We start from the raw sequence: 18,161 nt of genomic DNA on the forward strand, positions 1-18,161 counted from the left end.
ACTGTGACCATTTTATTATAGTTTACACAACGCACGTAATAACCACTTTAGTATGACTTTAAAATATACTTGATAAAAGACCATATATACAACAAATTTAAATTCATCCACAATTTCAACCAAATTTAGTGAAACATATTTAGGCATGTTTTGGGTCATGAAGAAAAAATAAATTCAAATACATATTAAATATTTCTTATTATCTAATTTTATTATTTTTAAATTTATCGTGAATCCAAAATTAATGTAATGATTTTCTTTCTCTTTTTAAAAGTTAGTCAAATAAATTATACTTTGAGAATTTGTTTATTATATCTGTTAATTGAAATTAAAATATATATATATATATATAATTTTGAGAAAAAAATAAAAATATTTAAAAAACATGCGAGATAAAGTTTAAGTTCTTAATGAATTTTTTATTGAAGAAACAAAATGTTAAATTTATAAAAGTTAATGTGACATGTAAATAAGTTAAGAATTTTATGAAAAACTTTAACCAAGGTTACTGATAAGATATATATTATTATTCATATCCTATACTTGAGGCAGAAAAGGACAGAACAATCAGAAGCCAAACCTTTATGAATAAAATAATTTTATATTATTATTCACTTACAGTTTTATATATAATAAATCTATTTATTATATTTTTCATAATTTTTAAGTAAGCGATGCTGTAATTTTTTTTGTTTTACATGAATAATATACAAAAGTAAATTTTATATATATTTCATATTATGCAAGTGACCACACTCGGTGTGAGAGAATTGTTTGTTTGTAATGATTCAAAGTTTCGACAATTATTATATGTTAATTTAAAAGTCTGAAATTGGAGTTAAACATTGTAAGTGTATGGAGAGTTTCAATAATCCTATATGGTTGGATTAAGATTATGATTAAGAAATTTGTTCATAAAAAAAATGTAATTTAAGAGGTAAGTTTTGTCTCATTTAGAATTTGTATCCTATCTATCTGTGTGGTACCAGAGGCTCAGAGGTCAAAAACTGCCAAAGCTTCCTTATATGGCTCTGTTCTCTATCCTCATTTTCACTGCAAAATCTTCTACTCCTTCCATACTCCTTTACTAAACCATTACACTTTCAAACCCTTCAACACAGTCACCTCAAATGGCCTCACCAACACTCAAACCACACAAAAAACTAGGAGAGTTTCTCCATGAGGAACAAGAACCTTTCATCCTAGAGGTTTACCTTTCAGAAAGAGAGTATTCCAACAGGTGGAGCTCCAATGATGGAGATTCAACCAACACTTCAGAGAAACCAACCACATCTGGCTTAAGCAAAAGGAAAAAGGGTCTTCTCCCATTTTTCCATATGCTAAAAGCCCTATATAAGAAGCTTTCTTTCCCCAAAGAAAGCAAGAGTGTTCTTCTAACCAAGGTTTATGAGTATGACCAGAGAAACAAACATGAAGCTGTCCTTGAACATACCCAGCTCGATCATATTCTTCAGTTTTCATCAGATAGCAGGTTTACCATGTTCAGTTCATGCCAAGATATTGATGAAGAGGGAACCTCCATGTTGTCGCATAAACAGCAGCACTTGTTTTATTCCCACACTTTATACAACATGGTACCACAGCAGAGGTAGGACTCAAATTCTTAAATATTTTAGTAACCTCAATTTCTCACGTTAGAAAAAAAATTATTAACTGGTTTGGTTGGTCTTACTAGAAACAGAAGGCAGCGGCAGAGATTCATAGAAGGTGGTCATGAATTACTGAGAAGGATTCATGTACCAAGAGCTCCTAATGGTACGTTGTTTTCTTTGGCCTTTTCAAAAACCAAGTTCAACATGGTTGAAAATCACTTGTTCATGGTTTCCATCAATCTTTACGTGACACCTAACCAAATTTAATTAACTCTTTTCCGAGATAATGTGTCAAGATTAGTGAGAATCATGGACATATGTTGGTCTTAGATTATACAATGGTTTAATGAGTTTGTATGAATAAGATAAGATTCTTGTATCTTCTGATGGAACAGTGATTGAGAATATTAGGAGAATGCAACAGAGAAATGGTATTCTTGTGCCAAAGAAAATGAGAGGGGAGTCGTTGTTATCAGCAGCTGGTAGGTGGGGTGGTTTACTTGAAGAGACAAAGAAGAAAGAAGAGGTTGTTCTTCCAGGGACGAATGATGTTTCTCAGATGTTGAAATCTAAAAGGGTATTGCATAGGATAAAGAAGATGCTGTTTGATTGTGTGAAAGATATTGCCATAAGCCTTCCAACAGAAGACGACAGAAAGAGAGGTTACAGACAATTTATGGGGCCTCTACAGATTGGAAAGCTCATTCGTCAGAGAACAAACAAATGGGACCAACAAGGTGTAGCTGTAGGTGGAGCAAACCTCACTTACTTATTGACTTTGGATTACTTGAATTCACTCGTGGAATGGAAAAAGTTCGAACCCCACGTCAGGGACATTAGCATTGAGATCACCGATGCAATTTTAGATAACATCCTCAATGAAATTGTAATAGAAATTATTGGAACTTCCACACCAAATACGTAACACTTCTTCAAATGTCTTGCACCTGAAACTTGGCTAATTTCCTATTTATCGGCTGGAATGGTAATATTGCACGATATTTCCTATCTAATATCACTTAGTTTTATTAATTAATTTATTAAAACACTTTTGATCAGAACTTGGCATCAATGGTGAAATATGTATTGAAACTAAAATCTCAATGAATCGAAAGAAGTTTTTAAAGGTAGCTAAACCGTCAGTAAATGAATAATGATCCTTTCGCCCTCAATTATGGAACACAAGTATAGTGATAAAGCCAAACTTTAATCTGATACTAACACGCGTTATTATGCAAGTTAAAAGCTTGCATTATAAACATACCACCTTTGATGTCTGCAGACTTTAATTCTTGTGGTAAAAAAGACTTGAGATGCTCTTATCAGAAGAAGATTCAACATTTATTCACAAATCATCTGCAGACACTGAGCATACAAACAAAGGAGAGTTTATGATACATTTAATTTAAATTTGCATTTGCAGTAGTACTCAGCACTCTTGGTACAAATTCCGCGGCTATAAAATTGTCGAAACTATAACAAGTACTAAAAGATCTCTTTACAATCGAGGGTGCTAAATTCACAGATAAGTAAGAAGGTGAAGGTTTTGACAAAGAAAGTGAATATTCCCTAAAGATGGAGGTGAAGTTCTTCATGTCATAACCACAAAAAGGTTAGGAAAGAACAATTAGTTTTCAACATCGTCGCCGAGCTCTCCGTCTTCAAGTTCCTCATGCCCCCCAGTTTTCCTAGATACATCCCAGTGCTCCCTCTTGTGTCGTCTGTGCCGGTTTTCAGTGTCTGATTCAGGAGAGTTTGCATGCTGCAAGAATATGCTCACGCATTTCAGATGAGATGCCTATTCCTGAAGCATAAAACATTATATGATGAAGATTGAAAATCATTTCATACCTTCCTAGACTTCTTGCGTTCACTGCCATGCCTTCGTGATTTTTTAGATTCTTCCTTGTCTTCCTTTTCAGAATCCACGTCATCTAAGCTGCTCTGATGCCTTTTCCGATGCTTCCTTTCCTTATCCTTTTCTTTTTTCTTCTCCTCTTTGTAACCATGGACTTCAGTCATGTCTTGGTTATCACTATCGGTTTCATCCTTCCTATGGCGTTCCTTTGACTTATCCTTTTCGCGTTCTCGGTCTTTTTCTTTTTTCTCCTTCTCCTTCCGTTTCTCTTCCCTTTCTTTCTCCTTTTTGACCTGCAACAATTATTTATAATGCCAAATATCACTCCAGTCTAAACCCTACAAATAATAATGAATATCAATGCAGTTCCCCGCCAAACTCGAATTGTTATAAGGTTCAAGGAAATATAAAATCTTCACAAAAAGATATTCACACGATTGTCTAAAACTGCAATCTTAGGATCAGTAGAATCTTATTCACAAAAAGATATTTTCTAAAAAACAACAAAACGAAAACCTGTGACATAAAATCATGCACCTTCTCCTCTTCACGCTTACGTTCCTTCTCTTTAGCTTTTTCCTTCAAGTATGTGATGTATTCCTCAAAAATTTCTCTGCTATAGCTTTCGTCCCCAATTGACCTATAGTGAAGAACACGATGGTAAAACATCAAAACAAAAATCCCTCCATCATGGACACGCTGTACTAGAAACAATTTCTAGGGATACATGAAACAATAAAAACTAAATATACCTGTACTCTTGAGTCTCCTCAAAAAGTGACTTGCAATCCTCCCATTTTGAGGAAGTAGTAATATCCTTAAAAAGTAAAATATGATGCTTAATATTAATTTTTTTATCCAAACAATGTAAAACATAAATGAGCACTGGTAGAATCTTAGTTTACCTTGAATGTGTATAACAGGTTAGTAAACTCATCAGCAAGGCGTTGGCGCTTCTTGGCTTCTTTCTCTTCCTTCTCTTTAGCTCTCTCTAACAACTCCTCAAATATAAGCTGCAAAAGTGAAGCAAATTTCCTAATTCTGATAATCCATGTTGCGAAGGCATAAACAACATTAAACATCTGGTTAACAGCAAACTATTAATTGAGATTTTTTACAACATGAACAAAGGGCCCCGTACTATTGAAGTTAATCTTAAGCATCATAAGGAGATTTAAATAACAATTGATAGAATGAAAAAACAAATTTTAACTTGAATTTACAAACTCAACAACTATAACTAAAGATTTTATATTTCACAATAGATTTAATTTCATATCACTACCATGCAAAAAAGGGCCTTAAAATTTCATGCAAAATGAACCAAGAGAAGGTCAAACTACAGCATAAAAACTCTACCATTGTTGATATATAATAGAGCTTGAAAAATTGTCTATAGCAACAAAAGTTAATAATAGATGTCAAAGCAAATAATGAGGTCCTGATATTGAGTTGCACTGTGATAACAGATATTGTTATCCATTTGGATACTTACTAACTCCCACACATCACATAATTTATATTTTAAAAGCAAGAAATCAAATCAAATGAAAGATTACAATTGAAATCAACCTTTAAATTGATGTCAGATATTGTTTGGCATGCAACATCTTCCAACACAGCAGCCTTAAACTCCTCAAATACTGATGTAGTCACTACAATTATCTACTTGAATGAGACAGGAGACTTGGGTAAGCATGGTTTGTCATCAAACATGCTACAGAATACAGATAAAACGCAATGAAGATCTTTGTGATGCCTACCTTGCCTGACTTAATTGTATCTTTTATGAGTGTCTTGTCTTCATGATACTGCAAAAAAATCATGTCAAAAATAGATAATTCAGAAACCACTTTCTCCACACATACACGTAAAGACTTCCTATAATCCTCTAGGTTGACAACTAGGCATTACTGAATAGATATCATAATACTAACAATTGAGTACTTCATAACCTAAATTCAGGTCATCCCAGAAATCTTCAATAATGACACTAAAGTTAAAATAAGCACTCTCTCAGCTCCTTGAATTTATTTTAAATTACATGAAGTCAGCAAAAAATACTCTAAATACAAATGGAGAGAATTTACTTTCTTCCTATTGTCTTGCTGCAATCCTCAGAGGTAATCAACTAAACATGGTAGGATTTAGTCAAAACCGAATTTCACCCCAGATAAAGATATTACCCAATCAATGACTCACTCAAATAACAGTAATCCAGCAGCACAATAGCATAGACCATAACAATATCCTTCTAGTTTCCAACATCAAAACCCGATGTATAAGCAGGTTGCACCCAACCTACAAACTTGCTCAACCCAACTCAATTACATTTTTTGAGGGTTGGATTAGATCATTAGGTTGGGTTGAGTTTCATTTAGTGCATCATATTTGATTTGGGTAATGGGTTTATAAGTTTCAAATCCAATGAACTCGACCCAATTACGTAATAAATATATAACAAAAAGTACTATTTGTCTAATAATTTACTATAGAGTAAATAATTCTGTAGTTGATCATATGAAATATTCTTTTAAGAGTACTAAGTAAATTTTCATATCACACATGTTAGTAAATATTTTATTCCTTATATCCTTTCTTGGGACCACTTTAAATGAGTTGTAAATAGATTTGTGATTATTGTTTTGATATCTTGGTATTTTAAGAATTATAGTTTATATTTATGTTTTAAGTATTATTGTGAATACCTTACAAAGATTAAAAGTAATAAAATTATTGATTCTAAGGTTTTTCTTTTTGTTAGAAGTTATAGAAGTGATCATATTTTTTTAATTATTCAACCCAATTATATTTGGATTCGGTTGCTAAATAAGAAGACAAACTCAACCCAACTCAATAAAATTTAATTAGGTTGGGTTAAAAACTACACTAAATTCAACCCTACCCAGACCACTTAAACCCTTGAGTAAAACACATCAATAACAAATGCATCAACAACATTTAAAAGAAATTACTAAAACAAATTTGAGAACCTGTTTCTCAAGATCCTCTGCAACAAGCTCAAACAAATCCTTCGGGGTGGAACCCAATGTATTTGATGCAACGGCTTGATATTGAGGTAAATCCCTGACCTACACAGAGGAAAACATACCTTATTTTTCTTTCAATGCTATTCCATCTTTCATTGTAACAATCCAATTACCTTCAAGCAATATTCTCGCCATTGAGTTTTAGCAGTAAGAATTCCAGTAGCAACATGTTCTTCAAGCAACTTGCGAAAAGCATCACGGTTTTTCCTTTCACCCCGTCGGACTCGATCCTATATCACAACCATTAGTGCATATACATACAAGCATATTGACTAAATAATAACCACTAATCATACACTTAGGCTGTACCTTCTGTATTCTTCTTTGTTCCTCCTCTTCTTTCTCCAAGTCCCGAATATAGTCCTGCCAAAGCCAATCTCAGTTCATAGATCCATCATAGATGACCAACTAAAAGAAAATATACCTGAAAAACTAGCAAGCGATCAATTTTTTCAAGTCGCAAGTATCTATCGTCGTCCTCTAGCCGATCTTGGATTTTACGCCAATGACTATTCACCTAAAATGAGATACAAAAAGCAAGGAAATGATTTAAGGATAGAGCAATCATAAGTTCATAACAACCAAAATGAACTTCATATTTAAAAAATGCACCTTCACATAATCACAAGACTCTAGAAATTTTCTATATTCAGCTATATTCCGCCTGTGCTCCTCCGCCGCATTTTCCTTCTCCTAAATTTTCCACAGAAAATATAACATTAAGAATGTCATGAAATAAAATTTGGCATACAACTATGCAAATTTTAGCCTTTCAATTTTAAAGAGCAACTTGAATTAAAATCAGGAGTTGACAGCCACAGTCTCATTGCTATATTTTATTCTAGACAAGAATTCATTCTCCCCAGTGCCAGGTGCCAATTGCCTGCTGTGCACTCTTTGGAACAAATAGAAAACAGTATTCCAGAATAAGCAAACCACTAGTCAACATTATAAGCATCCGCCCCACACACAATGTACTTGAACACCATATTAGTAGTATCTTGCCCATCCTACACAGAATTATAATCTCCATCAAAGAAAACAACCAAGCCTATGACAACATTCCACATTAAAATAGCTATTATTTTTCCCATCATGAGGTTTAGGACATGCAGGGGGGTAACAAAATAACATAAGCCCTGGGCAAGTGGGAACTGGTGAGGAAGGGAAGATGTAGCTTTGGGCTGCAACAACCTAACTTACAGAAAGGGAAATGGAAAGCAAGGAAGAGTACAATAAGGAGGAAGGCAATAAAGAGGGAAAGGGATTAGAGTTTAGTGATTGAGGTATAAGAAATTAAAGTTGTAAAAAGAACAGGGTAAAGCTCTATTTATGTAATAAATCCATTTCCTCGGTTACTTGAATCCATATTGAACAGTGGAGAACTAACGAGTGATTTTCAGTTCTGATTATTAGTCTCTACAATCCATGTGTTCACTTCATTCCATTTTTAGTTTCTTCTCACATGAATTACATAAAGTGGTTCAACTTCAACCATAATTTTAATTACAATAATGATACATACTTAATATACTTGCCATCCATGCCATGTAACAGACAAGAAAAAAAAAAACAGCCATAAACTGCACACAAAGTCAAAGTTCCTGAAAAAAGGTGGTAAAAAACAAGCTACAATGCACTGAAAAACAGGTAAACAAATTACAAAACCACAAGTCCCCTTAAATTGCATTTACAACCAAAAAAATGGCTTTTGAATAAGATGGAAAGATGCAAACTTGATCGGTGCTGAACTAAGTTAAGCTTTTCAATATATATTAACTCAATCAAATAATACAGTTCAAATTATTCCCTGTATTATGAAATAAATACACGAACAAAAATTTAAAGAGCTACAATCTGATCAAATGACCATAAAATCCACTTAGCTGCCACTACCCACCAAATAAAACAAGATTCTTCCTCAAATTTACATGTAAAGAAAATTCACAACTCTAAGCAAAATTCTTATGCAGCTTTATTGGGCACAAGATTCATGAATGCAAAGGTTCATAAGGAAGCAAAAAGTAAACATATTCTCACCTTCCTCTCAAGTTCCACCATGTAGCTTTCAAATAAATCTTCTCGGTCTCTTGGTCTTTCAACAGCATTAAATCGTTCATCATTTTCAAACATACTAATGGCTTTGCTGATTACAGTAAATAATTAATTAGAAAATTTAAGATGGATTATTTCAACCTAAGGAGACCAACTAAAAACAACTTGTTACCCAAACATGCAGAGACATACCTCCATCTCATGGAGGATGTAAGTTCCTTGCATTCCTGAAAGGATAATATGCAGAAATTATATGTAAGTAGTTAGCTAATAAAGAACAATTGCTGATAAAAAAAACTAATAAAGAACAAATTAATCAGGTATTATATTCAACATACTTCCAACATCTTTGTGAATTCTTCGCGGGCTCTTTTCTGCTTCATGCGTCTCTCTTCAGCCTCCAGCTTCTTCCTTTGGCCCAAATACTGAAGATTAAATTGATTCAATGTCACAAATCAAGACAGAACCGTTACAAATCCATTGAAAATGATGCAAACTTAAACATCAACTTCAAGATAGTGCATAAAATTTGCTTGTGAGGCTTGTTTCTCACCTCATTAAAAGCTTGTTTTCGCTCACCAAGCGTTTTCAGGGCATTATATCTTTTGTCATTGATGATTTCTCTCATTGCCTGAATTACAATTAAAAACTAAAAATTAGCATTTGCATCACAGACAAAAAAAAAGTAGAAAAATAAAAGGAAGGCCATCTACCTGTTCCCAGGTCCAATCAGACTGAACATTCACAGATTCCAGAAGCGCTTTAAATGCATTTTTTGCTTCCTAAAAGAGTATATAATTTATGTGGCAATAAATATAATGAGAAAAAAAGAATATATCTTCAAAGATTATTAATAAGAGAATTTCCATGATATGAATTCTTACCAGCTTATTTGCATATACCAAGGTTTCATCATCATTGGTTTTCTCCTCAGGTGGAATCACATTATTTTTCCCAACCTCAGCCAATGCTTTTTTAGCTTCCTGCAAGAGTCACAAGAAAAAATAATTTATAGACTAAATACAGATTCTTAATTGGACAACAAAATTAATGAGATTGTCTCCTACGAGTTTTCTATTATCAATGATGATCAGTGTTAAACTGCAGCCATGGCAAAACTGATAAGCCACAACTTCACTGCAGTTACTTAACAGGTTTCATGTGGTGGGCCATGGCAGTCACCATACTGTTATTAGGAGCCATGGCGTTGTATTTTTCATTCTCAAAATTTCAATTCACAGTAGTTGCTGTGTTTCCAGACAGGCTAAACCTTTGGAGTGATTAGAAATACAAAAAGGATGCATGGATTTCAGATGCAAAAGCGGAACACCAAGAACAGGAGCCTTCATACCAACTCGAAAACTATTTGAAAGGAAGAGATTCAGAGTATGTTTGACTGTGCTTTGGTTTTAGTTTATAAAAAAACTAAGTTTAAAACAATAGTGAGTGAGGTAGTAAGATGTGAAAGTGCAAGGAAGAACAGGGGGTAATAGAAAACTGACGTGAAATAGCAGGGAAGATGAGCAATAGAAAACTGAAAGTAGAAAACCAAAACAGAAATTTTTCAGTTTTCCAGTTTATGAAAACTTACAAAGAGACATTAGTTTTGTAAACAGTTTTCAACATTACTCTTGTCAACCAATTTTTTTTTTTGTTTTAAAAAACATCAAATATTCTACAAATATAGGAAAGAAACAGACCATGGAATACACACAAATTCCTTTACATTCATTATGAAATTTTAAGGAACTGAGCTAGGTTTGATTTCTATTTTCAAAAACTGTTTTCAGTATCACTCTATACAACGCACATCCTGGAGCTAGAACCACAAAATAAGAGAATGAGATAACATCTATCCGGTGTTTATTTCTTTTGGTTTTGAAAACAATTTTCAAATGTAATAAAAAAATTATGACAAATTAATTGTAGAGTAGCATAAAATTAATTTAGGAAAATGCTTTTGAAACAAATAAATGAGAAGGAAATCAAACAATTTTCAACATTCTGAGTTTGGTATTGAAGACAGAAAGGGAGGGAAGTGGGTGGGGTTTGGCTGGGAAGAAAATAGTGAAAACATGTAAAAAGAAGGTAGCCAGGGCCGCAAGATACGTTTCCATACAAAAAAGAAGAGTAGAAAAATGTGGAAACTATCTCACAAGACAACATAATCAATTATGTTGCAAATTAAGTAAAGGCTGAATTTTTAGGCTCCACGTAGATAATTGATTATAGACGCATTTTTATATAGTTTTTTTTTAAGTATTAATATTCTTGTAAATAAAAATAATAATAAATAAATATTAACCAGGAATATAAATAAATAAATATTAATAAGGGATAAATAATAAATAGTATTAATAAAAAATAACATAACATTTTAGAATAATAATAAAGAAATATTAATAATGAATAATAAAGAAATATTACCAATGAATGAATAAGAAGAACAATAATTAAACAATATTAATTAAAAGTAAAATTTTCAAAATTAAATATTCTAAAATCTTTTTATTTATTTATTTTACTTTTCTTCGATAAAGAAATCTATATGTCCATTCTCTTTCACCTATTTCCTCCTCTACTGCCAAACATTCGATAAAGAAATCTCCATGTCCGTTCTCTTTCACCTATTTCCTGCTTTACTGGCAAACAACATCTACTTTCACTCTTTTCTACTCTCTTTTTCTCCTTTCTTTTCTCTTCCAGTCCATTTCATTTCTCTCCACCAAGCAGAGCATAAGAATATGTACATGTTAATTAATGATAAAAACAACAATTACAATAATTACCTCAATATCTTGAGGAGAAGATCCATTCGCAGAAGCAAAATCTTGAGATGCTTGATTTTCAACACTGCAGGTAAATTTTCAATACACAAGTCATTATTGGAAAACTACAACTCAGCTACACAAGAGGGACAAAAACAATGAACATGCAGAATAGAGTTTTATACATGGGTGGCATTTTGGATAGTTGAGGTGAGTTCTCGGATAGTCCTGAGCCTCCTGCGACTAGTATAGGTGCAGCACTTGTAGTTCCCACACTGCTTGGTTCAACACCTGTTGTGCTTGAGGTAACTGTAGATTGTGAAACAGAGGTGCCAAATAATCCAGAAACCAACTGCGGAGAATCGGTTGATGCAATTGGTGTGACAGAAGATGGGCTGGAAGCAAGCCCATTTGACGTCAAAGAAGGGTTCAAGCTAGCTGCATTAGTTGCCGTTGATGTGGCTATTGATGAGACAGCAGCATTGGGTGTATCACTTGTTTCTGACTGCATTCCCTGGTTTGCAGCTTTTTGTGCCTGCTCACGAGCCAACTGAAAGAAAAAAAATCAATTTGAGGTAAGAAAAAAAAAAGTGGAAGTGAAGAAAATTAAAAACAAATACAAATATAAGCACGTAAACATTATTCACAAACCTGAAGTTCCTCTGGTATCGACCACGTTGATTGTTGTGTAACCTTATTGTAATAATACCTGAAAGAAATCAAAGCCAAAACATAACTCATTATATATTAATGACAAAGAAAGACACACATAAAAACGGTGTCAAACAATAGGAGAGAAAACAAACTTTTTTCCATCTGAAGAAGTGAATTCTTTCCAAACAGTCGATGCATCAGCCCTCTGTCACATCCAGCAGAATTAGTGGGATATGAAAATGCTAAAAGTATACCACCCAAGAAAGATCACGTATAAAGGTTATGATAATTAACCACATGCAGCGACAAGAAACTATAGGTGGGAAAACAAATAAAGGAAAGGAAACATCCCTGAAAATTTTTTAATAATATTATTGCCACAACAAATTACAATAAATAATACAAGAAAACAGAATTTGCATACTCCTACACATAAATATGTAAGCAGACCGAAGTACAATGCAGAGGCCACCACAAGATTGTAAAAAGGGAAGAGGGAAAAGAAAGAGAGAGATGGACAAAGAAAAGGAAAGCAAAAACTTGTATCTCTTCTTGTGAGTGTGTATGAAAGGACAGAAAATAAACTTGCAAAATATACAATTGATAAAAAACACCACAAAGAAAACCCTACAAAATTGCTGGAGGAAGGGGGTGGGAAGGGTGCTGTCAACCATCAATTAATGGTTTTGCAGAACCACAGCTATACACCAATCTCACATTTTATGTTTTAAGAAAAAATAAGATTGTAAATAGCAAACTGTTGCCTGCCTTGAGAAAGTGCTAATCCGCCTTCACAGTGACCATATAGAGCAGTCGTTAAAATTTCTCCTGACTTGCCATGACATCTACAAATCAGTGGAAGCACATGCACATAAAAGGATATTCGCACCATAAACCTTCTATGATCATTGAAAACATTGTAGAAATGATCAACATCCATATAAGATACTGGTTTGATTGACCACATGACACTTTCAAAGCATGTTCCACAGTATTAAAAAGTGACATTCACAAGAACGTTGACAAATTATTAAAACCACTCACCTCAATAGGTGACATCAATTCCAAAGGTTTCTCCCAACTTGATTGCCTTGTCCTCTTGTTGTAGTAATATCTGGATAATTATAGAAAACAAGAACTTCTAATTATGATTTTAAAAATTGTAAATCACAAAAACACAAGAAAAATAGATTATTTTCAAAAATAGTTAATAACAAATATACAAGATACTTAATGTTTGCTAGCGAAGCAGAAGATGATTATGTTCACCAATACCTTCTCCCATCTCCAGAAGTGTGCTCTTGCCAATCAGATAAGGAGTGCTGGTTAGTAGCATTAGTTACCTAAAGTTTGTCAGAGTAAAACACTGAGAATTGCAATAATAAGCTCAAATTTCTCAGAAATCATAATATAACAGAAGAATAACTGGCTAATCTCATCAAAAGCATCTTGGGCTACTGAGATTCAATTGGCTAATCTCAAAAGAAATTGGCCTCAAATGATATCATAACAGGAAGTCACAATTCTTTTACAACATATCCCATGATGGATACCTAGACCCAGACACATCAGAAAATGAAGCAAGCGAGAATGCTAGTTCAACCAGACCACCAATTTGGAGAGTTTACTCCAGGTATGAACAAAGACCCATAACTTCCATGAGATAGTTATTGTTAGGAGTATGGCAGTCAATATGACAATGATTCTCAGAATGTAGAGTGCCATAACTGTCATGAGTAAGTGAATTTTTTATAGTAATTTTTAGAATGTAGAGAGTACAGTACAATAACTGCTATGAGACAGTTATTGTTAGGGAATATGGCAGATTGTACAGTACAATAGAGTTAGGATATAGGGAGATAGATATTTGTGCATGCAACTTTCTGATGTTTCAGGCAGAAAGTCTCCACTCCAGTAGGAGCTTTGTGCTCTGGATGAACCTTGGTTCAGTATTTACTGAATAAAATAAAATAAGTATTACAGTTGTGGGATCCTTTCATACCACCAAATTTATGTAATGTGACTTAGTAAATTTCCTCGGGTCAGATTACTAATTACCAATAGCATATAATTCATGCAACTGTATTTGGACAATCCAAAATCCAGAGGCATGAAATATAAGGATCACATTAGCAGATTTGCTTAACCTCCGTAAAATTAAGGAACATACAGATATAATGAACTGAATAAAAAAATTCCTAATGCTTTCTTTAAAAGTTGGAGTCCCACACACATTGTATGTAAGGTCAGCCATTTGGAACACACGTGAATCATTTCATTAGTGTGGGGTGGCTTTGCTATTGCAGCAGGTGTGACTGTGTTTTGTGGCAAAATCGACGGTGGCTACAGAAGCAAGAAACCGTTTGGAACACAAGTGAATCATTTCATTGAGTGGGGTGGCCTTGCTATTGCAGCAGGTGCAACTTTGTTTTGTGGCAAAATCGATGGACACAAGCCACAGTTTCAACTTCTGGGTTAAACCTTGCCCATACCTCAGCAGATGAATTTGCCCGTTTTAACGTTTTCTTTTGCTTTTCTCTTTCCTTAAAATAACTTTGTTTTTTATTTTGGGTTTATAAATTTTTAAACTTTTCATTTTTTTCTCTCCCCTATTAATTATTGATGACATCTTTACTTTCACATTTAAGCCTTTCACCAAATCACCCCTATTAAGTCTTTTGTTTTCCCACAAAATGTTCCCCTGTTTTACCAAAGTGCCGCCATTAAGTCTTTTGCCCCCCCGCAATAACTTCCCTTTCTTACATGAACATTCAGCCCCCCTTACCTTTTCCTCTTTTTAGCTCCCACTTCTCTATCAGTTTTAACCTTTCTACTCCTATTTCTTCTCGTCAGATATTTTCACAATTATGTTCTCAATCTCTCCCACACCTCTTATTTCTTTATTTACTCTTTAATTTTGCATATTTTTCTGTTTTACAACATTATATGTATATGATACAAAACTATAAATTGTATGTATTGTTTTCTAGGCTTCGCAACAGCAACCATCCCCCTAGCTTTTTGGTGGTGGCCTGTCCGCACTGGTGTAGGAATAACAACTTATAGCACATATCTTTAGAGGGAAACATAATATAACACTGTAACAATAGAAAAATTACCATCTAATGGGAAAGAATTGGGGCCATGGCATATAAATAACAACTAAAATACAAAAAACCATAAGGAAAGGGAACTCCACCAATGTAATTCCAAACAAGCTTGGTCATATATATGTAAGCTTGTATAAACAAAAGCATTGAACTCTAGTGGAAATTTCTAAACAATGAACACAAAGTTAGTAGTACTATGCATTAAAAAATAAGTATCAATAAAACACTTACCGCATCAGTCAATGTCGCTCCAGATGATTGCAACCCAGCCGGCTGCACAGATGTAGAAGGTGCAACACTCTGAGATGCAGACGACAGCCAAGGTTGACCACCAGGAGGAGCAAGCATTTGAGGTGGATGCTGGTATTGGGCCAATGCATTTGCATTATCATGCTGCTGACCATAGGATGGTGTGAACTGAAAATGTACAATGATGTTAATGTGTAGAAGGTACTAAGTAACTCAAGAGAAACCTAGCAATCAACTACAACAGTAAAGCTTTAAAAACTAAGGCAGCACATACAGTATATGAAGAATGCGGAGCTGCTCCAGAAACAGGTAAGCCAGGCATATGATTGCTTAAGGGGGGAACAGATTGTGAATGAGGTGGAATGGATGACATTGGTCTGTTTGTCTGGATATATGGCATGGGTATAGGTTGTGATGAAGGAGCAAGATGACCAGGCTGCATTGGCCTTGGAGTCAACTGCTGCATTGGTTGAGAATATTGCAACTGTTGACCTTGAATGACAGGCATTCCCGCATTTGAAGAAGGAATAGCATGTCCTGCAGGTCCAAATTGTTGTGAATTCATTGGAACAAATGGTTGCCCTTGCTGAGCTTGAATGACTGGCCGAAACTGCAGACGATAAGACACAAGAGTGATCGCAAAATTATGATAGATTCTTAATTGTAGTTAATCTCACAAAGAATAAAAGAGAATTTGCATAAATAAGGATGAACCAAAACTTTGAGGACCCAACCATCAAAAACACTGCCAGAGAGAGTCACAGAAAAACTTAAAAATTAAAAAACATCATTTTCAGCAAAAATAAAGACAAAGAGAGTAAATACTAAAAAGGATGTCAAACATTAAGACTCCAGCTATTGCTTGTATCACCATTTGACATTCCCATAATCAAAGCATGTATGTCACTAGACACAATCAGCACAACCAAACAAATATTTCATCGTGATAAGATTCATGGTAGGTACTGAGAGAGGAATACACTACCTGCATGCTGGAGGGCTGAGAATTATTGGCCATTTAACACAAACAGACCCTGCAAAGAAGAAATGGAATCATCAATCAGCACAAAAACAATTGAATCTTGAAGGCGTATTACATTGCTAAATTATAATGCCTTTGTGATACATGGTAAGAAAACCTTGTAGACAACAAGAATATTTTCCCAACAACATAGCATTTGACAGAGTTATACCTTCACTTCCTAGTTCTATTACAGGCTGATGATCATCAAGAAAAGCTAGCATTCTAACTGTTTCGATGCAATGTCAGGAAGAAAAAAAAAATGATTGAAGGAAGCCACTAAGCAAAATTAATTATTCATATTTTTGGACACATTTTATCCTTTAACCTCTACTCATTTACTGTAACTGTGCACTCTCCAGCTTAAGTTTCCATTTCGAACATAATGCTACACATAAACTAAAAGCCCTCATTTTCCTCATTGTATAAAAAAAAACATGCAGGGTCGGCAAGTAACAATAATAACAGTAAAAAGAATAACACATGTAGAATCGCTGCTCATGTATATCTACAGGAACTTTTCATCATGCAAAATATCATGTATATCTCCAGGAACTTTCATCATGCAAAATCATCTCGAACTCTCAACTGACACTGAAATTTCAAAAACGAAACAAACTCTCGATTGTTACAATGTCCATAAACACTTCACACAGATCAATCACGCTAGGCAATTAGTTTTGTAACTTCAATCCTATCAAAGCCTAATCGAAGATAGCCAATAATAACATTCATTCAAAGGAAAATAAAAGAATCAGAAATGTTCAATTCTATCAAAGTCTAATGGAAAACCTTAACCTAGGTTAGCCATTGCAACCTTAGAAGATAGCAACGAAACTTATCAAGATTCATTGCAACTGGAGAGATCGCTTTTGCGAGCAATCACAAAATTCGCAAGAATACGACGGGATAGAGAGCGAATAGGGATGAAAAACTCACAGGTGTTGCGGATAGGAATCAAAGGTCGAAGCTATTCGTCTGGCTGAGTTTGCAGAGATTTTGTTGTCGTTTCGAATCGAAACCCTATGGATTAGGGTTTAGGAGGAATTGCAACTACTGAACAATATAACTGGAAAAACCACAGTAAGAGTAAACAATCATGAGGAAGGCGAATGTAATAAAATAAATAAAAACATTATTTTTATATCTGTTAATTTATATTCACTTTGCTAATTTTTATATCGGCTTAATTTATATTTTCTCTTTGTAGTGTATACATTAGTTACTAATTATATTCTTATTAATATATTTTATTTTATTTTTGTACTTTTTTATATTTTATAGCTTTTTAAAAATTTTAATTAATTATTTATATACTCAATCTATCTATCTATGATATATACAATAATTGAAGGGAGTATAAAGAAAACTTTTGCCACGGGTGGTAATAAAAAACTTTTATTAAAAGATTTTGAAAAAAAATATTTATTAATTGACAACTGTTTAACGCAAATTTTATGTGTGTTAGGAATGTTGATTTTTTCTTTCCATGACAAAGTGAAGAGTGTGCATACCAATTTGAAATTAGAAGTTTAGAGCCAAATTTTTAATATTTACATGTCTTTATCGTCATATATCTTCAATTTCTCTACTTCTCTCCATATTTTCTACTTGTTCCTATTTCTATAATGTTTCATATGATTGCTTCATTACAAAATATAAGAAACGAAGAAGACAAACGGAAAAGAAATAAAAGTGATTATAAATTTTTGTCTTGCTTTTCTCTTCTTTTTTTTTTTTTAGACGCTACTTTTGTATTATTTATCAATTCGCGATTTGAGTT

At 33.7% G+C, this 18,161-nt stretch overlaps 2 protein-coding genes across 4 annotated transcripts; one reads left to right on the plus strand and one right to left on the minus strand.

Moving 5' to 3' along the window:
• Positions 1-990: 990 nt before the first annotated feature.
• On the plus strand, positions 991-2,566 carry LOC137816575 (uncharacterized). 2 transcript variants are annotated; one of them, XM_068619771.1, is made up of 3 exons: positions 991-1,609; positions 1,697-1,776; positions 2,009-2,566. In XM_068619771.1, exons 1-3 carry the CDS (start codon positions 1,131-1,133, stop codon positions 2,536-2,538), a joined length of 1,089 nt encoding a protein of 362 aa, XP_068475872.1. In that variant the 5' UTR covers positions 991-1,130; the 3' UTR covers positions 2,539-2,566. The 2 variants fall into 2 exon arrangements, with proteins under 2 accessions (XP_068475872.1, XP_068475873.1); XM_068619772.1 differs by having other exon boundaries at positions 1,703-1,776.
• A 366-nt stretch (positions 2,567-2,932) lies between these two features.
• On the minus strand, positions 2,933-17,497 carry LOC137816574 (pre-mRNA-processing protein 40A). Of its 2 annotated transcripts, none has more exons than XM_068619770.1 (28): positions 17,318-17,497; positions 16,343-16,391; positions 15,632-15,967; positions 15,340-15,525; positions 13,274-13,341; positions 13,043-13,112; positions 12,151-12,203; positions 11,996-12,053; positions 11,530-11,894; positions 11,366-11,429; positions 9,461-9,559; positions 9,290-9,358; positions 9,130-9,207; positions 8,915-9,001; positions 8,769-8,803; positions 8,562-8,667; positions 7,134-7,214; positions 6,946-7,038; positions 6,831-6,884; positions 6,635-6,751; positions 6,465-6,563; positions 5,235-5,282; positions 5,044-5,136; positions 4,377-4,484; positions 4,224-4,288; positions 4,009-4,111; positions 3,465-3,764; positions 2,933-3,375 (listed from the first exon to the last, which is right to left on the minus strand). In XM_068619770.1, exons 2-28 carry the CDS (start codon positions 16,373-16,375, stop codon positions 3,241-3,243), a joined length of 3,003 nt encoding a protein of 1,000 aa, XP_068475871.1. In that variant the 5' UTR covers positions 16,376-16,391; positions 17,318-17,497; the 3' UTR covers positions 2,933-3,240. The 2 variants fall into 2 exon arrangements, with proteins under 2 accessions (XP_068475871.1, XP_068475870.1); XM_068619769.1 differs by having other exon boundaries at positions 3,988-4,111.
• Positions 17,498-18,161: the final 664 nt, after the last annotated feature.

Source organism: Phaseolus vulgaris, chromosome 1 (genome assembly GCF_000499845.2).
Source record: "Phaseolus vulgaris cultivar G19833 chromosome 1, P. vulgaris v2.0, whole genome shotgun sequence".
Classification (NCBI taxonomy): Eukaryota; Viridiplantae; Streptophyta; class Magnoliopsida; order Fabales; family Fabaceae; genus Phaseolus; species Phaseolus vulgaris.